At 34.3% G+C, this 27,164-nt stretch overlaps 5 protein-coding genes and 1 long non-coding RNA gene across 7 annotated transcripts; 4 read left to right on the top strand and 2 right to left on the bottom strand.

Moving 5' to 3' along the window:
• The first annotated feature begins 5 nt into the window (after window positions 1-5).
• On the top strand, window positions 6-2,629 carry Aldh (Aldehyde dehydrogenase). Its single transcript, XM_070653644.1, has 4 exons — window positions 6-254; window positions 664-909; window positions 992-1,082; window positions 1,380-2,629. The coding sequence occupies exons 1-4, from the start codon at window positions 162-164 to the stop codon at window positions 2,474-2,476; spliced, it is 1,527 nt and encodes a 508-aa protein (XP_070509745.1). The 5' UTR covers window positions 6-161; the 3' UTR covers window positions 2,477-2,629.
• LOC139100881 (clavesin-1-like) lies at window positions 2,491-14,986 on the bottom strand. Of its 2 annotated transcripts, XM_070653645.1 has the most exons (6): window positions 14,845-14,986; window positions 11,690-11,847; window positions 6,315-6,474; window positions 6,165-6,249; window positions 3,172-3,608; window positions 2,491-2,738 (listed from the first exon to the last, which is right to left on the bottom strand). In XM_070653645.1, exons 2-6 carry the CDS (start codon window positions 11,772-11,774, stop codon window positions 2,639-2,641), a joined length of 867 nt encoding a protein of 288 aa, XP_070509746.1. In that variant the 5' UTR covers window positions 11,775-11,847; window positions 14,845-14,986; the 3' UTR covers window positions 2,491-2,638. The 2 variants fall into 2 exon arrangements, with proteins under 2 accessions (XP_070509746.1, XP_070509747.1); XM_070653646.1 differs by lacking the exons at window positions 11,690-11,847; window positions 14,845-14,986 and adding an exon at window positions 7,296-8,359.
• A 1,785-nt stretch (window positions 14,987-16,771) lies between these two features.
• LOC139100910 (alpha-tocopherol transfer protein-like) lies at window positions 16,772-19,275 on the top strand. Its single transcript, XM_070653682.1, has 3 exons — window positions 16,772-16,943; window positions 17,851-18,010; window positions 18,530-19,275. The coding sequence occupies exons 1-3, from the start codon at window positions 16,835-16,837 to the stop codon at window positions 19,080-19,082; spliced, it is 822 nt and encodes a 273-aa protein (XP_070509783.1). The 5' UTR covers window positions 16,772-16,834; the 3' UTR covers window positions 19,083-19,275.
• Window positions 19,276-20,177: 902 nt separating this feature from the next.
• On the top strand, window positions 20,178-21,910 carry LOC139100908 (alpha-tocopherol transfer protein-like). The gene is made up of 3 exons (XM_070653681.1): window positions 20,178-20,502; window positions 20,661-20,820; window positions 21,286-21,910. The coding sequence occupies exons 1-3, from the start codon at window positions 20,394-20,396 to the stop codon at window positions 21,842-21,844; spliced, it is 828 nt and encodes a 275-aa protein (XP_070509782.1). The 5' UTR covers window positions 20,178-20,393; the 3' UTR covers window positions 21,845-21,910.
• Window positions 21,911-22,361: 451 nt separating this feature from the next.
• On the top strand, window positions 22,362-24,392 carry LOC139100911 (alpha-tocopherol transfer protein-like). Its single transcript, XM_070653683.1, has 3 exons — window positions 22,362-22,506; window positions 22,799-22,958; window positions 23,820-24,392. Exons 1-3 carry the CDS (start codon window positions 22,398-22,400, stop codon window positions 24,367-24,369), a joined length of 819 nt encoding a protein of 272 aa, XP_070509784.1. The 5' UTR covers window positions 22,362-22,397; the 3' UTR covers window positions 24,370-24,392.
• LOC139100912 (uncharacterized) lies at window positions 23,984-26,931 on the bottom strand. Its single transcript, XR_011545485.1, has 3 exons — window positions 24,879-26,931; window positions 24,661-24,803; window positions 23,984-24,590 (listed from the first exon to the last, which is right to left on the bottom strand). It is a non-coding gene; the product is annotated as an uncharacterized lncRNA (long non-coding RNA).
• Between the last annotated feature and the right edge of the window lie 233 nt (window positions 26,932-27,164).

Below are 27,164 nucleotides of genomic sequence, written 5' to 3'. Positions count from 1 at the left end.
TTGCCTAAAACTTATTATTCTGTTTCTTACGTCCAACCTGTTGACACGCGTTGTTCTATTTGGAAATATTTTAATTTTTAGTTCCTAAATTTGTAAAAGTTCAGGAAGAAGCTTTTAGTGACTTAAATTTGTGTAATTTGTGCTGAATTCATATAATCATCATGTTGAAAGCAATTCGTTCATTAAATTATATTCCAAAGAGATGTTATTCAATTCCGGCACCAAAACAAAATCCTCAGATCTTGTATACAGGTGTAAGTATGAATTTAGAGTCATATAAGAAGAATTATATAAAAATATATCTGCGAAAAATTACTGACCTTGGAAACTGCGCAGACCTTGAGAATGAAAATAAATCAGGAACTACGTTATACATTTGATCTACATATGAAAGCGCATTTCCTTAGATGCAATAAGTGATTTGGAAGTTCTATGACCGCGATTTTTCTTCTTATCAGTTGGATTTATTTTTACACAATCCAATTACGCAGCTGTATCAACAGATTGTATAGCCACTCGTGCGTATGGACATAATATTGACATTCTCACTTTCCGTAACTCAAAGTTTTGTGTGATATAAATTAATGTCAACAGTCGCAAATAGAAACCTGAATTTTTTTGTAGACACACACCTAAAAAACTTATTTTTAAAATTCTTTTCAGCTATTCATAAACAACGAATGGCACAAATCGGAATCAGGCAAGACATTTCAAACAATTAATCCGGCAACAGAAGAAGTCATCGCTGAAGTCCAAGAGTCCTCAAAGGATGATGTCAATAAAGCTGTTGAAGCAGCACGCAATGCATTCAAACTTAATTCACCATGGAGACGTATGGATGCTAGCGCCAGAGGCAAGCTGATTCATAAACTTGCAAATTTAATGAAACGTGATCGCGTCTATTTGGCAGTAAGTAAATAAAGTCAGCGATAATGTTGTTTTTGAGATAATATTTATATTGCATACATTTTGCGCAATTATCAATTTCTAGAGTTTGGAAACACTTGATAATGGAAAGCCGTATGCAATGAGTTACAACGTAGACATTCCAATGGCTATAAATAATCTTCATTATTTCGCCGGTAAGAATGATGTTATTGTCGTTGTAATTGCGCGATAGAAATGAAAGTGGATCTGTCACGACTTGTTTAAGGTTCCGTTGTGGACACATTTAGTGATGGCACATGCAGTTCACCTCTGTTTGGCTTAAAAGTGGCTGCCACAGGAAGCCAGAATCCATTTGGCGTCAGTTATTGTCACTACCACCGTCAGTTACCGTCTCCATCACTAAGGAACCATGACAGATCCTTTCTCATTTGTGTCCCTCGCCTAAAAAAGTAATAAAATCACTAACTAATCCTTAATTCCATCATCTTCAGGTTGGGCCGATAAGACTCACGGAAAAGTCATCCCTATGGACGGCGACTACTTTGTGTATACAAGACATGAACCCATTGGCGTTTGCGGACAAATCATCCCTTGGAATTTCCCAATATTAATGGCTGCATGGAAATTGGGACCTGCTCTAGCTACTGGAAATACTGTCATCCTTAAGCCAGCTGAACAAACACCATTAACAGCACTTTACATTGCACAATTGAGTCGTGAAGCTGGATTCCCAGATGGTGTCATTAATGTCTTGCCTGGCTTTGGTGAAGCTGGACAGGCTCTTGTTGATCATCCAGATGTCGATAAAATTGCATTTACTGGAAGTACTGAAGTTGGAAAGAAGATTAAGGCAGGTGCAGCTTCATCATTGAAGAGAACAACACTTGAACTTGGTGGAAAATCACCAAATATCGTACTTGCTGACTGTGACTTGGCACATGCTGTAGAAACATCTCATTTTGGATTGTTCTTTAACATGGGTCAATGCTGTTGTGCTGGTTCAAGAACATTTGTTGAGGACAAGATTTATGATGAGTTTGTTGAAAGATCAGCTGAGCGTGCAAAGAGACGTACAGTCGGTAATCCATTTGATTTGGCAAATGAACACGGTCCACAAATTGACAAGGCAGCACAAGATAAAATTTTAGGATTAATTGAAAGCGGTAAAAGAGAAGGAGCCAGATTAGTTGCTGGTGGTAAGCATGCAGACATGAAAGGTTACTATATTGAACCAACTGTCTTTGCTGATGTCAATGACGACATGCAAATTGCTCGAGAAGAAATTTTCGGACCAGTTCAACAAATTATCCGCTTTAAGAAACTCGATGAGGTCATTGAACGTGCTAATAACAGCGATTATGGTCTTGCAGCTGCAATTTTCTCAAAAGATGTCGACAAGATTAATTACTTGATTCAGAGTATTCGTGCTGGTACAGTTTGGGTTAATACATACAATGTTTTGGGATCACAAGCTCCATTCGGTGGATATAAGCAATCAGGACATGGACGTGAAAATTCAGAATATGGTTTACAGAACTACACAGAAATTAAGAGTGTCATCACAAAAGTTCTCGGAAAGAATTCATAAATTAAGGCTCAAAGTTTAATGTTTGGAGTTCCATAAAAATTTTATTTTTTTTATACACAAAAGGCTTAATTTGAGGAATGTTTGGACTTGCCATAACATTATAAGTAAATATTTTTGTTAAATAAAGTGTAAACATATCATATTTAACCAAAATCCAGCTGATTAATCTATATCCAGATCTTGAAAAGTCGTTCGGATGTTTGTGACTGTGTTGTTGTTTTTGTCTCGCGGCTTCCAATGCTTATCGCTTGTTAAGTAGTTCCTAGAAAGGGAGAGAAATAGGACAATGTTAATTATTGAGCATATGCTGTTCGAATTTGGGTATGGAATGGCTGGATCTCTCATTTAACTAGTGGAAATTCACTTCTGGATCATCCAGTGAGAAATTGTTATTTTTGCTTAAGATTCGTCGAAGAACCGCAGGTTTGGATTTTAGATGTACTAGTTTGGAGATTTGAATTGAATATTAAAGACTGCAAGTCTGTGTAATAACGTTCATTTGAGATTTGAATAATATTTATTTTACATAGTTGAAGACCCCTTTTCATACAAAAGTTCAGTCTGTTTTTGAACTCCGAAGAATAAACATCTCCTTTTAATCAAGCTACAGTTCCAAAAGCCTGAGTATTAATCTACCAGCCTGCAGCCTTAGCCGAACCCTTCTCTAGCTCAATCCAAAAACAATCAATCCTTACCTCTGACTCTCAAGTCCCTTTATAAAGTTGCTCTTAATATCCTTCATCTCTCCCGCCTTTCCACCATACTCATTTGGCATCAAATCTTGATCAATAAAGTCATGGAACGTCGTCGAGTTTGGTAAATGATAATTCAACATTTTACTAACTCTTGCCTTTAGGAATGGCTTTAAAATTGTCAAAAGCCTGCTCAAAACTGGTGATGCATTTATCAAGTGGATTTCTTGTAGTCTGACTGGAAATGCTTCTTGTGTGAATTTCATATAGCATCGAAGTGTTGATAATGAGATTTTGGTCAAGTGTCTGTATGATAGTCCCTGCATATCAAAAACTGGAATATCGCCAGCATTTATTTTATTCGGCAATTGTTCGTCAACAAATGAAAAACGATGATCAGCTGCGAGGAAGAAGGCCTTGATGATTGTGTCAAAATCAAACTATCGGAAGTGCAAAAATGAGAAAAAAATTATAAATAAGTTGATAAATTATTCAATTTACAGATCTGTAACTACATACAGCAAGTAGTTAATTAAAAAGTCAAATTGACTATTCAACAAAGTATCGTAAATCCACATATTTATTCACATTATTTCTTCATTCACTGCATTTTAATTTAAGTAAATATTAAGTCTTCAAATATTAGTCACATTTTATATGCATTGTCATCGTCAACGAGATTGTTTAGGCTTATTGCTGGATGTATACTCAAGCTATTTAGTTGAAACGATGAATCTTTATCAAGGTTAAAGCTTTTAGAATATTTTTGTGGTAAATTCCTAATATTCTTTTATTTGGAATCAACACTGTGGAGGTGTGATTCTGGTTTTAAGACTTTTTGTGCCATAAAGCAGGTTTTTAGTCATGCAATGATAGATACGTTATTTTTAGAGTTTCTATAATTAATGTCTGATAAGTTATCTACATAGGTATCAACATTAATACTGCATTATTAACTGCTTATGGGAAAGTGATATGACTACAATTTAATGATTTGGACTAGATTCTCTAATACAATGATAAGAGCTTTGCAATGAGCGCTATATATCAAAGAAGGTTTATGTGAGTATTGTGCAAAAATTTCTAGCAACCCTGGGTAGTTCAGTAGGTACGTATACTTATGCCAAGTAAGTAAACGAGAGAACGTGAGTTCAAGTCCCACTCGAAGTAGACTATGGGGAACAAGGACTTCCCAAAGTCTCGGTCAAGGGCCCAAGTCAAGTCTTCAAATTTAGTTGGTGATTTTTGAGTCCAAGAAATCTTAAAAACCTTAGTTATCCAGAATGAACAACTTGATAAACGAAGATGAACTAGAAAAATTCCGGAGTTGACCGAAGGTCTAGCTAGTAGCTAGATGTTATGTCAATTTGTCTTTTCGGATATAGTAATGATTCGAATGAGATCTAATTCTTTGAATTAGAGGATTAGAGGTCATTGATTTGTTACGTAAGCTGTCATATTATGCTGTGGATATCTGATCTACTTGGCTGTCTTGTAATCAGTGCTTCTCTAGATCTCAAGGAGTTTCGTCGATCATGTAAAAAGATATATCTTAAAGATACAGCGATATCTCTTAGAAATTACTTTAAAACTTCTCAAAGCTGTCATGATAAGTATTTTTACCAAATTAGGACTAATCTTTTGCCTCTGAATGTTAGATTTCTCAATGAAACGTCATGATGACATTGACAAAAATCAAACCGACCATAAAATTTATCAAAATTCTCTAAGACACCTGACATCTTATCTGCAAGATAATTCTTATCCTTGTCAATTCTTATCTACTTTCATTTTTACGATAGCTGTTCTAGCAAGGTCATTTCTGTTTATACTTTTTATCAGCTTTTGTAAATCTAGATTAGCTTTAAAAAGTGCAGCAAATTAGACTCTGTTCATTTAAATTTAAATCATAAAACTCAAATTTGTTACAAAAATTTACACGAATTAAGAAACCCACAACAACAAAGCATGCTGAAATGATTTATTTCATCATTGAGAAACGTGATGAGAATATAGGTTTATGAGCTTTGCTAAAGGGAACTTCTCATTTATTTCGTGACTTGCAGCGCAAAACAAAAATTTACAGCAACAATAATGCTTTTCTTAAACTGGTTTTGAAGAATTATTGACCTTTGTGGTTTTGTAGTTGCTTTTTGGATATTAATTAGGTGATAGATTGAAATGATTATTGGAAGTTTTGCAATGCTAGTGATTGATACTTGTGATGCAGATGTGTAGTCAGATTGATCACATTCATACTTAGCAAACTCTTAATTCGTAGCTTTGATTGTATGAAGAAAATCATAGTTGGCATTGCGACACAACATAATCCCTATGTCACTGTTGTGTCACAGTGTTGTCGACAAAACGACGATATGCTGGTAAAATGTGTATTAAGTTGACAGTCTGCTGCTCGAGTTGAGCCATTGTGGCGCAGCAATTGTTTTAAATGTTTAGAACGTGAATTAGTTCCTGAAAATTAGTTGGTTCCTCAACATTGCACCCAACTATTAGTACCACATTGCTATGCTACGTCGCTAAGACAGTCGCACTTTTAATTTTGGCCCTGAGTGACACATGATATATATATCGTATAAGCATCAACCACGATAGTTATGCTGTGTCACTCGAGATCCACAACTCTTGTCATCCATAGACACACCGACTCCAATACCACAACAACATTTATCATTGACCGTGAATTTATTCCATAACTGTGTATTCATTAAGGCTTTATAATAATTTATTTTAAACACGACAATAGCCGTCATGTGTGTATCTGACTCACTTCCCCATATTAGCAGAGCATGTTTACAATGTCAATGTTACGCATTACATTTATCTCGTTTTTCTTTCACATGCTTCTTCGGAACTTTACGGGAAACTCTTTTTATTTTCGGAAGCTACTCAAGAAAACTGTTATGGCTACGACCGGCGACTGTTGATTCATTTTTGATACCAAAATAAATATTTATGCTTGCTAGCCAATTTCTCACCTTTTCAGGGTCATGATCAATCAGCCTATTGAAAACAATTCGTCTCTTACAATCTGTCAATTTTGGCATTGGAATTCCTAAGTCACTAAACAATGAGAAAAATCAGAATTGATTATTAATTCTCGTCACTTAAAACATGTCAACACTTACACAACATTATTTATTTGTCGAATCTTTTCATCCAATGGATCACGATTGTAAAATAAATTTGGATATTTAGTTCTCATTGTGTAGCTGTGGACAATGAGCTTTTTAGCTTCTTCGATATCGGCATTGACGCTGTTTAGGTATCGTCTGATGACGATGTTTTCTGGAATTGAAAAATGGGGAAATTTTAAAGGTTAGAATTCTTTGTTTGGAATTTTGTAGATATTTAAGGAATTTCGGCGTAGGTGCATGGACCCGACGGAATATTCCGCGGAACATATTCCGCGGAAGAAAATTCCCCGGAATAATCTTCCGCGGAAGTAAATTCCACGGAAGTTTCTTCCGCGTAATATATTCCACGGAATAAGTTCCGCGGTATTTTATTCCGCTAAAATAATTTTTTAAAAATTGTACCGCGGAAGAAAATACCGCGGAACAATATTCCGCGGAACTTTATTCCGCTGGAAATTTTTTAAAAATTTGTTCCCCGGAACATTCTTCCGAGGAATTTTGTTCCGCGGTATTTTCTTCCGGGGAATTTTGTTTCACGGAACTTTCTTCCCCGGAATTTGTTCCGAAGAAGTTTTCATATAATTTTTGTTCTTGACTTATCAAAAATTTAAATTTTTAAATGACATTACGGAGTGGTTAAACAGATCGCAGTACCTTTTCGCCGTTAGCGGACCCTAAAATCAATTCTGTTCTATTCTATTCTAATTAAAAATTTTTTGGATCTGAACTTTCAACAATTTTTGACAAATATTAAATCACAAATTATTGGTGCCTAATAATAATAGCATTGATGTGGAATAACTTCACTTGAGGAGTAAATCGCGAGTCAGGAATAATGTCGAAATTGTATTTTCCATCGGGTGGTAATTACTTCACATGCACCTACAAAGTGTAAGTAAAGTTATTCCGACATGGTGCAGGAATAACTTCACTTCAAGTTTCTCTGGATTTCGATAGTTCTAATTTTTTTACCTAAATATGATTTGCTAATTTTAGTAAAGTGTTGTTGAAAATGTCTCAATCAGCATGTTGGAGCATGTCTGTGAAGTCCCGGGAGTAAGTTGTTTGATTGCAATGAAAATAGGCCTAAATTACATCTATGATACATCCATTTACGTCCTGCATTTAAATATTTTCGTCCAATCTCAGATGTTATAGCTACTCATAATATTTACCTTTTTCTTAAAATCTCAAAAATTAAGTGTATTAAAATATTTAAAATTTAAAAAAAGTAAAAGAAAAGAATAGATCTGATTTCATATATAACATGATATTACTTTTTTTAACGCGATGAAATAACGGACAATGATTTTTTTAACAAATAAAGGATGCGTCAGACCTCTCTACAGACATAAAGTTTATAGTGAAATCAGAACCACGCTATTGTCAGCTTATTGCCTTTAGCCTACAAAGGAGGGCAGAGAGCCGCGGTTCGATTGCGTATGTTTCGAAAAATGAGAGGCGAAAAACTTTCTTCTGCCGAGTCTCGAACTCATGACCGCTTGGTTTATATCATATTAAATATTATAAATATAGATACATATAAATATAGATACTGCAGTATAATATTATTCCACCACCAAGCCACTTCGACTCAAACAACTTACTCCCACGTACTTCACAGACATGCTCCAACATGCTGATTGAGACATTTTCAACAACACTTTACTAAAATTAGCAAATCATATTTAGGTAAAAAAAAAATTAGAACTATCGAAATCCAGAGAAACTTGAAGTGAAGTTATTCCTGCACCATGTCGGAATAACTTTACTTACACTTTGTAGGTGCATGTGAAGTAATTACCACCCGATGGAAAATACAATTTCGACATTATTCCTGACTCGCGATTTACTCCTCAAGTGAAGTTATTCCACATCAATGCTATTATTATTAGGCACCAATAATTTGTGATTTAATATTTGTCAAAAATTGTTGAAAGTTCAGATCCAAAAAATTTTTAATTAGAATAGAATAGAACAGAATTGATTTTAGGGTCCGCTAACGGCGAAAAGGTACTGCGATCTGTTTAACCACTCCGTAATGTCATTTAAAAATTTAAATTTTTGATAAGTCAAGAACAAAAATTATATGAAAACTTCTTCGGAACAAATTCCCGGAAGAAAATTCCGCGGAACAAAATTCCCCGGAAGAAAATACCGCGGAACAAAATTCCCCGGAAGAATGTTCCGGGAACAAATTTTTAAAAAATTTCCAGCGGAATAAAGTTCCGCGGAATATTGTTCCGCGGTATTTTCTTCCGCGGTATAATTTTTAAAAAATTATTTTAGCGGAATAAAATACCGCGGAACTTATTCCGTGGAATATATTACGCGGAAGAAACTTCCGTGGAATTTACTTCCGCGGAAGATTATTCCGGGGAATTTTCTTCCGCGGAATATGTTCCGCGGAATATTCCGTCGGGTCCATGCACCTCACCCGTAGAGTATTATTACGTTTCATTTATGGACATAAATTCTAGAATTGATATGAAGGCGCAAAAACAGATTCCAACCATTTTAATGGCTAAAAATTAAATTTGCACAGCATGTCGCATGAGAATGTGTCATTAAATGCATCTGTTTAGAAGGCTGAGTTGATGTAGTCCATATTATTGCTAAGATACAGTGGATCAATTAATTAAGTGATCAATCAACACTTTTGAGGATCAATGTCGCAAGGAAAACATTTTTTAGATTCCTTGAACTGAACTGTGACTTTTTTTTTTGGGTGTAAAGCACTTCAACAAAATATATTTCCTTCGTATTTACTTCACGGCGACCTTGACTGACCTAATAATTATGCAAACTTTAACGTCAAGTAGATTATCAAGGTTCACTTTTCTTCAACCACTGCAACTAAAGTTTCTCGTTATCGAGAAGAAGACTTCCACTATAAACTGTAGGTCTAAAGGGTGTGGTACAACAGATTTAAAATCGCAGTTCCTCTAGCTCATAGAGCTGGGCCTTTAAAGCATTATATATACTTCTCAATCTCTAGCTTCAAAATTTTTCATGATCGACTCAATGTTGTATGGAATTGAGTCAATCAAGTCGACTTTTTGATATAAAATTCGAATAGACTTCGAATTCTAGTCAGAATTGAGACTTCGGGAAACTCCAACTTGCAACATGCTAATGAATTTTCATTAGAACTTAAATATGAAATAATCCCAGATAATCGGAATCTAATTAAAATTCAGATTCCAACTTCTAATAAATATTCGTGGGATATTCCAATTAATAACATTAACAATTGCAATTTACTAATTAGATTCCAAACAGCTTAATAAAATTTTGCAGCTTCCTACTTAAAATTTACGATCTGCAAAAATGTTTTTTAATCCAATTTAAACTCAATTAAAAGTTAATGGACGTCCTATCCATCCGCCGTATCAACGATAAACAAACAAAAGCTAAGAAGGTTATCGAAATCCACAGCAATATGCTGGAATTATGAAATAATGTTGACTTTTATTGCTTCTTCACACCGTCTTTCAACATTCAAGTGCATGTCCAACAACTGAGATCTTTATCGTAACGGTAAACTTAGCATTGCCATATCATAAATATGTTCACGTTTTATGCCGCAAGTTATTTGCTGGATACTGCAAATATGTTTAGAAATGATGACAAAGTTCATTGGAAGCTTGACTGTAGATTATTTAAATAAGAATGTGACTTGACAAACTTTTTGCAACCTTATTAGCAAATATATGAATGGAACTGCAAGTTTTTAATTAAATTCATTCGGACTTGATTCAGACTCTAAATATGAATGCCAAAAGCATGTGGAATTTAGTTCCAAATGTCAAAATATCCAATAAAATTCAATTTTTGTTGGCCATTCAAATATTTGGTAATTTAAACAAACTTAAAATTCTAATAGAACAAGTTTGGGAATAAACAAAGACAAAAGAGTGAAATCCCAGGTGAAATCTGTGCAGAATATTCCAGAAGATGACATAACGCTCGCGAGTCCTATAAACAAAATTTTAAAGTCGTTGGACTTAAATGGGAGAATAAGCAAATGACCCATTTGTCTGCATTGACGTCATTCGTTTTGTTTTGATGTTAAAGTATGTTAATAGCTCCTTAATCAACAAACAACAAAGCTGTAGCTATGTAGATTCAAACTTTGAATTAGAGCTAGAAGTCGACTTGATGCCTAATCCAGTTTTACTTAAGTAACTTATTAGAACAAGAACACCGGAAGGCACAAGTCGTAGAAATGGCGGAGAATCAGGTCACTGGCCAACATGATTATGGCTACAGATTAGATCCAATCAAATCTTGCCTCAGGCCAGAGTCAAGTCGGTACTTGGATTTTAGGCCATTTCTACGATGTGTGCTTTCCGAGACCATGTAACAACAAGTTTGATCATCAACAACATTTAATAAATCAAAGAAGATTAATTGTTGTCCATAACCCTTATTCCTTTTCATAAACATATTTCCTTTAAACTTGTTAAGTGTTACAGTCAAAGCAAGGATAGTAACATTGTTGCATAATTAATCTTTTCAATTGATCTTATGTAAGATAGAAAATTAGATTCAATGATGTAAAATAATGAGTTTGAAGAATTTTTTAAGTTAATTATCGGGAGTAGATTGAATGATACTAGAATTGCACAACTTATTCTCTCGGGCATCTCTAATTCGCCGTTTAAACGGTAAGACTGGAAGTTGCCCTAAGGGCAACTTAATGCTTTAAGGAGCTGTCATTATGGAACTGAAGGACCAAAAAATCTGAAATTTTGGAGATTGTCTCTGATCTATGTCTGCTTTCAAATGAAATATCCCAGAACGCATATAGTGGAACTTTTCTAAAAATGGGTCCATTTCACATCTTTTTCAAACTGTTCCTACTGTGAGATTGTTGATTTCGATCCTTTATTGCAATGAAAAGTGAATTCCGGACTCCAATTGCGTTGGACTCCTTTGAAGTCCCTTTGAAGATCAGTACAGTTTGACTTCCAGAGTCATGTTAACTCTATCGGATTCTCCGATAGTCCTTGACTATCATTAACCGAACTTGTCAGATCTTAAGAAACTTTATGGCTTAATCAACAATCTCGTAAATTTAACTTCAATATTACACAATATTCAATACAGACAATATAGTTACTGCATTCCTTCTATTGTTCTGTCTTGTCTTTCTGCTCTAATAATTATTTTTAATATTTTTATTTACTTTTATCCACATTTTTTGCACAACTGAACTAAAAGCAGTCATTTAATCATTCACAATGACTTTATTGTTTCATTTCTGTTAATAAAAACAGTCACTTCCATTACTTGATCCACATCATCCATTATTCATAAATAGCAACTTAATAAACATTACTTAATAAACTATTTATACTTACCAATTTTTTCAGGCAAGGAATTATGACTTGCAATCCATTGTTCTAGTTCCTCGACCTTTTCCTCAAATACTGCTTCCGATACCATTTTCGTTATTGAAATTTTGAGTCTTTTTTTGTAGAATTTTTAATAAGCAGTAATTATGCAAATTAGAGACGAACTGCAAAAAAATGATTAGAATAATAAGATTCTATCGTCTTCCTTAATTTATACAGCACGTGTGAATCATATTCACATAGCTTCCGCATTGAATGTCTAGATAATTTACTTAAATTAGCAAGGTGCGTGGTAACGGCATGTAAGTATGAGTCAAGCGAGAAATGAAAAGAGTTTCATGATCAAGGTTGGCAATAAAAATAAACTTTTCAGTTTTATGCGCTGCCGAGCGGTAGACAAAACAATATTTATGGAGCTAGCCATGTGAAACTTAAATATGTATGCAACTTATTTCGGCGTTTTTTATGAGAATGTAAACAGTTTCGGTGGCCTTGAATGTTGTGCTGCAGAGAATTTGATTCATTCAGATGAATCTATGAATTTTAAAATATTTTTTGGGCATGGACAGCGAATTTAAAATTTTGAACTTTTTAAAACCTTGCAAAAATCCAAGAACATCGACTCTCGAGCGATACAAATGTATCATGAAGCTGTTAAGGCTGAATTATAGCAGATTCTTATATTAACACTAATTAGAAGCTGCTTACATGTGAGATCTGTATTATATCAACTTTGAAGGCTTAAAAGTCGAAGTTTCGAATTTCGGACAATCATTGGCTTGAAATTGGCATGAAATCTTCATATCTTGCACATGACTTTTGACTTGTGTATGACTTACTAGGACTGTCGTAATCGATGGTTTAAAAATGTCTTTAAAAATATTGCATCTTGTAAATGATTTTGCTTACATATTTTGAAACTAGATCGTCAACATAGGTAGTTAATTTTGAAGAAATTGCAAGTTGTACAAGTTGTACAAGTACAAAAGAACTGGCGCCAAAAAGAACTTTAAATGTTTTTTAGTAAATCTCTGTTTGAAACATGCATTTACGATGTTTCAGCTTCTACAAAATTTCGAAATTAAAGTAATCTCTGGATAAACCCTAGATATATGGAAGGCACATAGAATTCGAATGGAAAAATTAGAGTTTCATAGAATTCGGCTAAATGCCGGCCAATGACAATGTTCCTTCAAGGGATCGATCTAATTTTATGAAGCCACTAAGATCTTGACCGTGATTCCAACATTTCAATGTATGCCGATAGGTAATAATGTCATTCGAAACTCAATAATCTAATCACGATCTACAAACTCATTCTCAAAATCAATAAATTTCCCCTCAATTTAAATATTGACACTCATTATTCTAAGAACAAATCAACTTATTTATTGCTTTTCGGAAGAAATTTATAAGTCAGAGTTACACGAGGCTGCATATATTAGCCATTTAAAAATCACATGCAGTTCGAAGTTCATGTTGATTCATTCAGGATTTTTCACACTTCTCAAACTGTAGTTAAGTTATTCAAAGCTATATTTTACAGCACATCATTCATAAAACTTATCCTTACATTGAATGTCAATGTTTGTAAACTATTAACTTCACATCACTTAATAAAAATTAATATTTATGTCACTGCCACTGCGTGTCGTACTATTCAATTCTAATTATTGGAGATGAATAGTAAATTTTGGAACAAAACATTCAAAACTAATAACTTCCTATATCATCAAGTTTGCTGTTGCATTTTTGGTGACAAACAAGTTCTGAAATAGACTCAAGACAATGCCACAGCAGATGACAAAAGAGCTCATCGAATGCATTGATATTTTATTACTGTCCCGAGCAGCAAATCTCACTTTTTGACATCAAAATTGTCTAAAAACAGTCATTACAATGACATGAAGACATCATTCTGACTGTTCTTCAACATGACAATATAGTTGGGACGCAACCATGCCACATCGACTTCATTGTGTCACTCGGGTTTGTGGCCTTTATTCTACTTCCACTCTGGCAGTTCCTCTGTTCAGTTTCACTTTCAAAAAAGTTTTTTTTTTTTAACTTTGAAATAAAAGAAACGGTTCATAAAGCTGACAAGCTCTAGGTCATTCTTGTGTACAAATATTTATCTGCTGTTTCTTAGACATTTATTTTAACGTGGGTTTGGTTTGCATAGATACTTGCGAACACAGATGTTGTTCTTGAGCTTGTTCAAAAATGATATGGACTTATATCCAAGAACGATCTAAGTCTGAGATTCTTATTAACTGATCTAACAGAAAAAGTATGATTCTAAGGGGATCTCGAGTGGGAATCGAACTTATGTCATACGATTTCGAGTCCAAGGCTCCTTAAACTGAGCTATCGGAGATTATTCGACTGTTTGACAAATCATTTATAAATCACGCATTTTCCGTACCACCTTACTTGCCCCTTATTATTGTATTCTTATTGATAGCCTGCTGATAAACCATTACAGATAATCCCATTTCAACAGTAGTTGCTCAAATGTCTAGCACTCTTGAACAACACGATACGGCAGATTTCATTATTTACAGTAATATTGGCTTAGCGACTTCATTATGCTGCTCGGGACTGATCTAGCTATTTCTTGAAATAAGTAAAATCTTTAAAGAAGTCTTGGCGTAGACATAGAGAGGTTCTAAAGGATTCAAATTCTCATTTTAGATTGAAATGTGTAAATGAATCCTTCCTTTGTGTCTTGGACTTAACCTTTGCCTCTGCATATATAAAGCATTTAAATGAGGTCTTTAGTGTGTCTTAAGGCTTAAGTAGTCAAAAATAAGCATTACTTAAGGTATTATTTATAGGTAAATGACATTAATTATCGAATAATATTTAATTAATTCTCAGCTTAGTCAAAACAACTTCACTGTCAATTTGACCTAGACCGTACAAAACGGAGAGTATAGACGACTTTGAAAACATTAGCAACTAATTTAAATTAGGTTTGATTTTTTGCTTCAATTATATAAATTATAATCTTTAAATGTCAATAAGATGTTCGAGGAATAAATCACTTCCTAAATTCACAAATTCAGCATCACCTTGAATAATTTTAGCAGATCTCTAAACATTCTCAACTCTTCCTTTTTTGATAAATATTGCCAAAAATTAGCAAAATCAAGTCTTACATCACAATTTTTATAAATCAGTGCAATTTAACACAGCAGATGCACCAAATTAATCTTCTAATTAATCACTCAAAGCTTCAAGCTTTGTAAACTGACTCAATATATTCCAAACATATGCGTACAACTACCGACTGTATACGTTAATAGCAAAATAAGTACTGAAAATGTTAATCATAATATTATAGTCGAGAATAATGTGAGTGAGAAGCTTAATGGACTTAGTGAGCTTTTGAACGAAACTTGAAGAAGTGAACGAAAAGTTGAACATTTTTTAAGCTTATTTCGTTGAATTGCTGCATGTGGAATAATATTAGACATCATATGTTGATTTTTTACGTATATGCGTGGTTCTCTTGCCTGTCTTAATTGACAAAAAATTTATATTTAATTACTTCATTCGTTTTGTTTTGGAACTGGTTGATGACATTGACATTGAAAATTGCATGATTTTGATTGAGTGATCATAGTCTGGAATGGTTTTGATTCATGCTGAACTTTATTAATGTTTCCTATATAATTTTTTAAGGTTGTAGGTCTTTTTAGATATTAATCAATTACGAATTAACATTAATTCAGAATTTATACAAGATTAATTTTGAATTTCGAATTGTGTGTGCCTAATTAAGGTTTAATTGATGATATGTAAAGTGACTAATATGTTTTTATGATGTTTAAACCAAACTATGCAGTCAATCTTTTAAAAAAAACACGAACCGTATTTTGTGTGCAGTTTAGATCGAGGTTTACCTCCAAGGTGTGTCATGGCGCAAAAAAGTTTGGCCAAAACTGGTTTAGATGATCAAGTCAGAACAAACTCATTATCTTTCAATTGAGCCCATGTGTTCAATTTTAAGTTGGGTGAGCATACGCATTGTCTGTTAGGATTCATAATAAAAAATGATAAGGTAGGCTGACCAAAGGATTTTTGCAATTTATCGGGAGACTTTTGGGAAAAATCGGGAATCGGGAAAGAAAATCGAGATTTTGAGGCTTTACCGGGACACAGCAGCAAGGGAGAAAAGTACAGCAACATCCGGAAAAAATTCAACTAATGATCGCCCTATGGTAAGGAGGAATTCACTGTAAAAAATTGAATAATTATTCTTTTGTTTCAGTGTCCGTTTACAGAAGTCATTAACAGTTTGTATGAATTTAAATATTAATGATTCAAAACAATTTTGTCGTAAATACACTTTGAACATTTAATCCAGAGGTCAAAGCGATAAGAACCGATTGAAATTAGTGTGAAATGATATACTTCACAAGATTCAGTAGAAAAAATATCCATTACTGATTCTTGAGCTGCCTTAAGTCTTATCAACTCAAATTTCAAGTAAATCCAATTTGTTTTGAAATCAAACTACAGTGAAGTTGCCTGCTTGGACATATAGACCATATAGGTCAACTCTGCCCGAATAGCGCAAATCGACTATTCGACTCGAAATCTGGTTTCAGGCTGATATAAGTTTGGCATGATTGAAATAAAATCTAACTATAAGTAAGTCACGCCAGGCTGGAGCCGGATTTTTGATCAATTAACCAGTTTGTGATATTCGGACTGCCTAAAAAATATCATATTAAGCACTTTAAAGGACAACATTTAGAGTATTGGACCCTTTATTCCATAACAGTTTTAATCTGTTCAAAAAGTTATGAATTAATGCTGATTATAATCTACAAAATAATTTCTCTGTATGATAAATGATTTAAATTAAAGCAGTCAGCTTAAATTCAGTTCCATCTGTTGAATATTCAAATGAATTTTTGCTTGATTCACAACAGGTTCTGTTTTATTAATTTTGCATACATTCTAGAATTTGCAAAAAAGACGAAAAAAAACGTCACAGAGATTATCGAGTATCGTCATCTCGTAGTATGAGACTTTTTTTTGCTTCTAAATCCAGTTCTTGTAAATCTACCAGATGTATTGGGAATTTTTGACAATATTCTTTGAGAGAATTTTCAGTTGATTTGTGAATTTTGATGCGAAATGAGTACCTCCGAGACAAGCATTGATAAAGTTTTTAAGGAACACCATGAGAGTCTTGAGAAATTAAAGGAATGGATATCAAATCAGGATCATATACCTAAGAATATTCGTGAGTATTTTAAATGATGTTAAGTCATTCGAAAGTTGGATTTGGCCAAGAACGTCAGACAGTTCTTGTGTTATAGATGAGCAGGATTACAATTTTGGACTGAAGTTCGTCTATAGCTGTCTATAGGCCTGCAGTTTTGTAGGAATCCTAATATAAAAGTGCTCTTTTAGAATCAGATATGTAGACAGGGACAGATTTCTCCGGTGGTGCTGTGGTACGACACGGTACGACACCATTGGTACGGATCAGGTTGTTATACCAGGTATACCATTGTACCGTACCGATTGAGCCAGTTAGCTTTGGATGCGCCACATAGAAAAATTTCAGGTTACGGTCCTGTTTAGTATTATAGTAAAGGTTATGGAACTTTAGTCTTCATTGAAAGTTTGTCTTTCATATTTTGGATCTATTAACACAGAATTTCGTGTTTTTATTGTTAAATGATAGAACCTGCTGTAAAATATTTCATTGGACTTCTGTATTTATTTATCACGTAATACAGAATACAAGATGATATGCTTCTTATTAATTACCATTTGTTTCAAATATTTTATACAACTTCGTATATTTATCTACAGCAGTGGTGAAAAACCTCTTTTGTGTCTTTACGTGTCTAACAAATGCGTTGCGACATACAAGTTGGTAATCTCTGCTCTAAAACTTTATTCTTGCTCTGAATAGCTTAAGATTGATATCAATTTCCAGACCAGGATTGACCGGTTTCGGTTTCAAGTTTTGTAGAGACCGACACTAGTGATAACTCTCCTATAGCCTCAGTTCCAGTCTAAGTCTCGAGAATTCATCAAAACCGATACTTCCAGTTGTGCCTGTTTTGCAACTCTGACTTCCAGAGCCCCAAATCCCATCGCACCCGTCAATCATTGAAATCTCATTCCTTTTCTTACAGCCAGACCCATTCTGCTTCGTTACTTGAAAGTATGCAACTTTGACCTTGAAGAAGCCAAGAAACTTCTTGATATCAACGTAAAGTTCCGGATCAAGCATCAATATCTTTTTGCTGATCGCGATATTGACTCTGAAGAGTTTCACAAAGTCAGTAATACAGTGTGAGTTGAACTTTAGTCTTATAAGCTCCTTATTGTCCATGTTGGGAAGGTTCATAAATGATGTCCGAATTATATGACGTCTTGCCATTTCTATGACGTCTTTACGACATTCTCATATTGCATGGTAATCAATAGATAAATTGGAATTCTCCATATTGAAGGGTGCATTTGGAAATTACGTAACACCTAGGGGACAGTTGGAAGAAGTCTGTTTTGAGACAGTGACAAAAAGCAGTCAACGATAGAGCCAGTTTTAGACGTTAACTGCGAAGCATGCAAGTTTGATGCGAGGGAAGTCACTATGCCTAACATTACGTAACTTCCGAATATTCCCTTCAATATGGTTAATTCCAATGTATCAATGCAATGTCATGCTTTATGCTATTGTCATATAGACTTCTAAAGGAAGCTCATTATTTCTATTCCCAAGTGACATCATTTACGAACTGTCCCCAAAATAGAAATCCACATTTGACACTATTTCCTTGGCATTTGACATTAATTATTTTCTATTTGTAGACAATTCATGGCACTTCCTAAGAAGACAAAAGATGGATGCACAGTAGAAGTTTATCGTCTTGTCGACCCCAGTTTAGATTATTTTAGCCTGAAAGACTTGTTTAAGTCAGTTTTTATGATCCACGACTTAACATCCTTAAAAGAGCCAAACACGAATGGACTTATTGCAATTTTTGATGCAAAAAACTTCTCAATTTGGCATTTTATGAAAATGGTATCGCATGCACCAACAGTCATTAATTTCCTACAGTATGTCCAGGAAGCTGACTGTATAGACATAAGACAAATTCATTATGTTAATTGCTCATCGATTGTCAGCAAGGTTCAGAGATTTATTAAACCATTCATAACTAGGGAATTGTCCGAAATTATGCATTTTCATTCATCAAACTATGATGGACTGCATGAGTATGTAAGCAAAGACTGTCTACCAGTCGATTTTGGTGGATGTGAGGGAACTTTAGATGAATATATGGAAGATACGTTGAGTAATTTACGTAAACATCGTGATTTTATAACAAATAATGACAACTTTTTTCTACTTAAGCAGTAAATAGTTTTTAATTTTTAAAGCTAATATTAAATGGGTTTGCGGCTTTATCTTAGGGATTACTGTCTTACTTCCTAATTAGTACATTTGAAACAGTCAATGTTTAATCATGAATAATTTTTTTGATGTCGTTCTCTCGTACTCTAAAATTTGGTTTACTTTACGATACCTAATAAACAAAGAAGTTAAGATACAAGTCACAAATCCATAACTTAACACAATATTTAGTTGACCCCAATAGCAGACGTTCTAAAAATTGCAAAAATTCTTGTTCTAAACCAAAATGACTCTGGTCGAAGATCAGATTCGATGAAATATGATTCTAGACCAGAGTCTAGTCGGCATGTGGCTGGACTTCTGGCCATATGCATCGTATGCTTTTCGGGAAATACCATAGATATTATGTTAAGTTGTTGACTCTAGAATTGAATTTTAATGACCTAACCCAACAGACAAAGAACATGCTTATCCAAATTGGTGTAATCTTGAGTAAAATCAATCAGTTTATCTGAACATGCTCCATTTTTTGACCATTTTCATGTTTGTTATCTGTTGGGATTACATAATATATACTGCCTAGCCGAGAGCTTTAGTTGTTCTCTTTACTTAGACACCGTCTATAATCAAGTGAATAGTTTGTCATTTTTGTCTGGTTTTTGTCACTTGTAACTCGTTACCTGAGTATTCCGCCTTTCGTGACCGCCAAATAGACACGGCTTAGATTTGATGTGTCTTTTCGTGACGTAGCATTTGTTTCACTCGGGTAAAGTTCACAGATTTTGGTAATTCTGTTAGACAATTAAAAAAATAAATGATTATTATGAACATGCAACAAAATTTTGATCAACAATACATACCAGTTTCAAATAAACATTCATAGTGATCAGACTGTCTAATTCAGACTTAACATTAAAAAAATCTTTAAACATATTTTTTAATTTTTTTGATAATTTTAAAACACTTTTTTGTGAATTTGTAAGCTTTCTATAATTATTGTAAATATTTCTTGATATGTAAAAATCTATAAATTTACATTTTTTACATTTTGAAATGTAAAATTTTAAAATATTCAAAGAACGATAATAAATAAATAAGCAAAATATCAAATAGTGTCAAATATACAAAAAATCAAGTTTTTTAGAAATTGCCAAGCCACACCTCTGCTCTAACAACTGCATTCTGCTGCTTAAGGCATTTTTCTATTAGACGATTCACATTACTTCTTTGAGAATAAACTCGTTTGACCTTTCCAAAAATATCACGGCATAATTTTTATTGTTATTAGTTCAGTTGTGTTTGATATTTTGTATCGGAATGAGCAAAATAGCTGAAACTCTCCAAAAATTAATTGAAGAAAACAGTGAAAGTTTACAAAATTTTGAAGAATGGATATCAAGTCAACCTCATATTCCTAAGAATATCCGTAAGTAATTTAATGCAAATTAAGAGTTCCTGATGCCGAGACCGAGACTGAGACTCTAGACTGAGTCTGCCGGGAAGTCTCGGTCTTGGTCTCGAGAATTGATCGGAAAACCTTACTGTTAATTGAATTTGAATAGAAAATAATTTCAATATTTACAGCAAGAGCAGTCTTAATAAGATTCTTAAAAGTTTGCAAATTCGATCTGGAAAAGGCCAAAGATTTATTGGACAAAAATGTCAAGTTCAAGATTAAGCATCCATATCTGTTCACTGATCGTAATGTCGATTCAGAAGAATTTCAGCGAGCTATAAAGACAGTGTAAGTAGACAAAGATCTCAGAGGTCGAAGTCGACTTGTGTTTGATTCAGTTCGCTAAAAACCAATTGAATTTGTATGGATTTTATTTCTGCAGATGCTTGTGAAGTATAAAATTTATTACAAATTTCAATCAGTCCTTAGCGAACTGTAGCGAACTCAATTTGTCTTCCATAACTGGAAAATTTACTGAGATAGAAGTCAAATTGATTGTTTGACTGGATTTCTTAGTTGGGGAATATTCGGAAATTACGTCAGTTTGAGAAGTAACAAGATCTTAATCTACGTGAATTCCGAACATTCCCTTGTTTAGACTTGAGGAAAATCCTAAAACTTTGGAAATTCCATGAACCAGTCGTTTGCAGTTTCGGTCGTGGCTTACTTCTAAGGAGTGCCACAAAAATACAGGGTTGCCTATGCCTGATTTAGGTGTTTATTAAAATTTTAAACATTTTTATTTAATTCCAGTCAATTCACCGCATTCCCAAAATTGAGTAAGGAAGGATATCTCATCGAATCATATCGTGCTGTCAGTTTTAATCCAGATGATTTCATTCTAAAAGACATGATAAGAGTACAATACATGATCCATGATATGAATAATGTTATTAAACCAGACATAAATGGAATTATTTCAATCTACGATACAAATGGATTCACATTCTCATATTTTACGAAAATATTGTCACAGCTACCAACTATGATACATTTTATGCAATTTGGACAAGATTCAACATGTGTTGATGTTAAGCAGCTTCACGTTGTTAATTGTTCACAAATAGTCAGCAAGTTTGTATCGATTATCAAGCCATTCTTATCAAAGGAATTCAGGGACAACATGCACTTCCATCCTAATGGTTTCGAGTCATTACACAAGTTTATTGACAAAGAGTATCTTCCGGTTGAATTTGATGGTTGTAATGGATCATTGAATGACTATTTTGAAGAAACATTAAGGAATTTACATGAACACATCGAGTATGTAGCAAATGATGATAATTTTTTCCTAATACATGAAGAAAATTGATGGAATTGTGAATTGTAAGGCAAAAGTAAATAAAAATTGTTAAGTTTGATACATAAAATTAAAAAAGTACTCGTTTTTATTGAGTCACTTCAGCGCATTTTTGTCCAAACGATTAGCAATTGATTAATAGGTCAGTTTCCGGTCCACAAAATAAGATCCAGTTGTATCAAGTTCACTTCCAGACCTACAAAATGAGATCCAGTAAGATCTAGATCACTTCCTGACCAATAAAACAAGATCCAGTTAGATCCAGATCTTACTGGCATTCGAGAGTGATAGCGGAGGCCAATCCCGTGTTGTAGATGCGTGGTGTCAACTCCTCTTTCTCTTCCACAACATAATACAAACAATTCCCAAAACATTTGAATTTGTATCAAAACTTCATTGTGTAAAAACTGTACATAAACCTGCAAATTCAACAACAGTAATTTCAACAGCATCTCTTCATAATGTACACTTAACCTTCAGTCGACTGAATTTATGACAACGCAACTACCATAATCACACATTAAACCGAAATTATTTTCAGTTGTTGTTAAGCTGTTGGCACGAAATGAGTGAATTTACCGAGAGTCTAGATAAATTAATTGAAGTTAATTATGAAGATTTGTGCAAATTTGAAGAGTGGATATCTACGCAGCCACACATTCCGAACAATATTTGTGAGTAAAGTGAAAGTTAGTGAAAGTTAGGGAACGTTTGGAAGTTACGTAACGGTAAAAATGGCTTCCATCGCCGTAATGGTTTGCGACAAAGTCATGAACCAAAATTGTTGTTCCTTACCAGAATTGGGAAGTTCCTCTAAGTGTTACGTCATTTCCGAACGATCCCTCATGACGTAGAATGCACGTAAATATTTATATACAATAAGATGATGTGCAAACCTCAAATCTACGTCATTTTCGACGATCTGAGCACAAATTAGCACTAAAATTTATAAACAAACTTTTACAGACAGATCTGTTTTGCTGCGCTATATGAAAACATGTGACAATGATCTTGAGAAGGCCAAAAAGTTACTGGACTTAAATGCGAAATTTAGAATTAAAAATCAATATTTGTTTACTGACCGGGATCCTGATGCTGATGAATTTAAACGATCTATGAATACTATGTAAGTTGATTATTCCCGAATTCCGCAGGTCAGTTAATCGATCCGACATCATGATGACGTAGTTTTGCCTTGATACTATTCGCGAATGTAGCTCAGCTAGAGTTGTCATGTAATGATCGAAATCCTAGGAAGTTGCTAAGAGTTGATTCCGATGGTAGTCGATGATCACTGCCGGATCATTGCTTGTTGCTAAAGAATTATGTTCATAGACATGATCGCTCTGTGAATTGTGTGAAGTTCCAAAAATTAGGCCTGTTGTCTGCATTGTGTCTATAGTTGCTCGATACTGAGACCATGACTTCCCTTTCTGGGTCTGAATATACGTATGTCGAGAACTAGATAATATTCACTTTTCGGTCTTGGTTCCAGTTTCGGTCTTAGTTTCGAAAATATGTCAATATCGAGACTTCGGGAAGCTTAGTCGTGCTGATTTAGTCTTGAAATAACGCTTAATCAGGTCTAACTCCGAACTGACATCGACTACCCGATCGGCACATATTGAAATGTTGCCACCACGGCGACCAGGTGGCGAAAACAACAGGATTTGCCAAGTGGCAGCCACTGAGCTTTAAGTATACTGCCACCTCGTCGCCGTGGTGGTAACATTTCAATATGTGCCGATCGGGTACCGGCTACGAAATAGTAGCCATGCCGCAAAGTTATTTGCTTCGAGCAAGCAATAAACATTTAAAAATTCCGAAACCAATCCGTAATAGCTCATGTAACAGCTACATTCAAGATTTCGAAATCTTCAACATAACTAGCTCAACATTTATGTTCCATTGTAATTTCTCACTTTTAAACTCTGTTGCACATCGTAATAACCTATGTAATTTATATCTTAATTTCTCCTATTTTTAGTCAATTCACTCCATTCCCTAAACTAACTAAAGAAGGCTACTCCCTCGAGTCATATCGACTTGTCAACTCAAATGTGAATGACTTCATCTTAAAGGATTTATTCAAAAATATCTACATGATAAATGATATGAATGATGCTTTTGATCCAGTCACAAATGGACTTATATCAATTTATGATGCAACTGGATTTACATTAAGACATTTTTTGAAGCTTGTGGCACATGCACCAACGGTATTACACTTTTTGCACTATGGACAGGAAGCTACATGCTGCAGTCTTAAGCAAATACATCTAGTCAACTGCTCGTCAATTGCCAGCAGAGTTATTTCATTTTTTAAGCCATTCTTTACCAAAGAAGTTAGGGAAAGCATGCATTTTCATACAAATCTAGAGACGTTGCATGAATTCATCAGTAAGGATTGTCTGCCGATAGAATATGGTGGAGTAAATGGAACTTTAGCTGAATATGTGGAAAATGTAGTTGAAGATTTGCATAAGCATCGTGACTTTATAGGCAATAATGACAACTTTTTTCTTGTAGATGAATAAAATTATGTATTAATGACTTATTATATGCACAAAAGTTTGATTAATTTGTTATTAGGTCAGGCTGGATATGAAAAACATGGTATGCTAGGGTTTCCGATCACTGGGTTAAATTGTGTGTATGATATTAAATAATTAAGAATCGTCTATGAACCTAATGCTCCATGCGCAGCTCTGCAATTTTCAACTGTCCTTATAGTTTATCCTGTCTGGAGGCTGGATGACTGCAATTTTGGACAAACTCAAAATATAATTGGCAAAGTTTAAAAGACACTAAGCATGCTTATAAGGTACCATGTTAGCATCAGACCAGTACTGTCAAACCTTTTTGTACCAAGGAGGTAAGTCTAGGTTCAAACCGCACATGGCAAGTAGTTCATGGCATTTCCAGAAAACGACAGCAAACTAGCGTGCCGCGGCACAGAGTTTAAACATCACTGGAATATACAATAATACTTTAGAACTAACTAGACGTCAACTGGATATAAGCTTGCTATTAAGTAGGTACTTACTTAATCACTCACTTTAGTGGCTGTCCAGATCAATTGTGATCCATGACATCCTATAGATATCACCAAAGAGTAGCTCTATGACTGGCTAACAGTGGCCCAATTCCAGATTCCAAATGCAATCCTTCCTCAATCGACAGCTTCTTTCCATGAATTTTGTGTCGCGCAACAGACATTTGGTCATATACATTATCTAGATAACGTATTTTTATCCACTCGAGATTGTCTGCGTTTGAGCGACACATCATGTCGATGACGTTTTAAAATCATACGACGAAAATGACGTCATAAACATCTTTTCAGCAATACAAGTTCCGCAAAAAAATATTTGAATTGAATTAATTAAGCAACAATACGTGCAACAAAAACGAATGTCACGATGAGTGCAGGTATCCAAATGAAGCTTGTTTTTTTTATGAGGAACAGTTATTATAGCTTAGAATTTTAAAAATCCATGAACTCAACATTTTGAAGATGCTCAGTTCCAATCCAGTCTTTTAATCAAAATGAGTGAATCTTCAGAGAGAATTGAAAATATTTTGGAATCAAATACAGAAATTATTGCAAAATTCGAGGAATGGATATCAAGTCAGCCTCATATTCCTAAAAAAATTCGTATGTAGATTTCTGACTTAATTTATTACAGAATCTAACTTTATGCATTATTTCAGCAAGAGTCATTCTGTTTCGCTATCTTAAAGTATGTGACTTCAACCTTGAAGAAGCACAGAAGCTTCTTGTCACAAATGTTGAATTTAGAATTAAGCATCAATATCTTTTTACAAAAAGAGATGTAGAATCGGAAGAATTTAGAAGAATCTTGAAAACGGCGTAGGTTGATTGATTAAAATGTCAATGTGAAGATCAATGTTGTGGAAGTAGAATTATTGGTTTGGATTGAGGATAGTTAGATCTTTAAGGCACATAGAAAGGAAATGGACGAAAATGCAACAATAAGGCAGAGTGACTCAAGATTTGATGAAATTTGTCCTCAGACCAGAGGAAAGTCGGGTTAAGACTGAATTATCGGAGACTTCAATGCCGTGTGCTTACCAAGAGATGTAGACAGACATGGACATCAATCTGGAAAATTCGTTGAAACGAGACTTCGGGGAACTCTAATCCAGTGGTGAGGAACCCGAGCTCCGCGGATTAAGTTAATTATAATCGGATTAAAACTAATCCGATTTTAGAGTTGCCCGAAGTATTGTTTTGATGAGTTTTCGGAGAAACAGAGACAATGATAGAGATAGAAACCAAGACTACTTACAGGAGACTAGAAAGTCTTGGTCTGGATCTTGAAAAACCTTATTCGACTCCAGACTAGCGACACGCCCACTTTCGGATACAATTTTTCACCTTTTCTACACCATGTGCTTTCCAGACTGGCTCAACTCGAACCCAAAAGTTGTTTTACTTCCTCAAAACCTTCACAACTAATAATTTTCCTATAAAATTAATCACTACCTTAACATCCTTTCACACAATTTTTCCAGCCAATACACCAGACTTCCAAAACTATCAAAAAAAGGATATGCCATTGAAGTCAACAGGATTGCTGATACAAATGTCAATAATTTCGTTCTTATTGATATATACAGAATATCTTTAATGATCCACGACATGTATAATCTCATTGGACTTAACGAAAAAGGATTAATTTTAATTTTTGATGCTGAAAATTTCACATTTCAACATTTTATGAAATTAATGGCACATCCATCAGCAACAATGCACTTTTTACAATTTGGACAGGAAGCAACGTGCATTGATATTAAGCAGATTCATCTCGTGAACTGCTCATCCGTCATCAACAAAGTCATTAAATTTATAAAGCCATTTTTTACTAAGTCACTGTACGAAAAGTTGCACTGCCACACATCTGGATTTGAGACATTGTATAAATTCATTGATAAAGACTGTCTACCTGCTGAATTTGGCGGTTTTGAAGGTCCGCTGAATAAATACATAGACGATACGCTTAAAAATTTACATATTTATCGCGACTTTGTTTGTGAGGATGATAATTTTTTCCTTGTGCCGTGATTATATTGTTTTGTTTTGTTTTCAAGTTTAATGGGGTGATTCATAAGTGATGGGTGTTAATAAATGGGCATTTTTTGGTGTCTTAAATAAGCTAATAAGCGTTTTATTCTTAAAACAGATTCAGATTCAGATTTTTAATCCAATTTTCTACTATAAATAATGTAAGACTCTTTAGAGGCCGAAGTAGCTTCAGTGAGTCAATGGATTGGTTGGGTCCCATTCTGGACTGCAGCCCCAAGTGAC

This window comes from Chironomus tepperi, unplaced genomic scaffold (assembly GCF_022539635.2).
Source record: "Chironomus tepperi strain 1889 unplaced genomic scaffold, CSIRO-AGI_Ctep_v1 contig_73, whole genome shotgun sequence".
NCBI lineage: Eukaryota > Metazoa > Arthropoda > Insecta > Diptera > Chironomidae > Chironomus > Chironomus tepperi.
The sequence above is the reverse complement of the archived record's forward strand: the minus strand, read 5'-3'. Positions and strand labels throughout refer to the sequence as shown.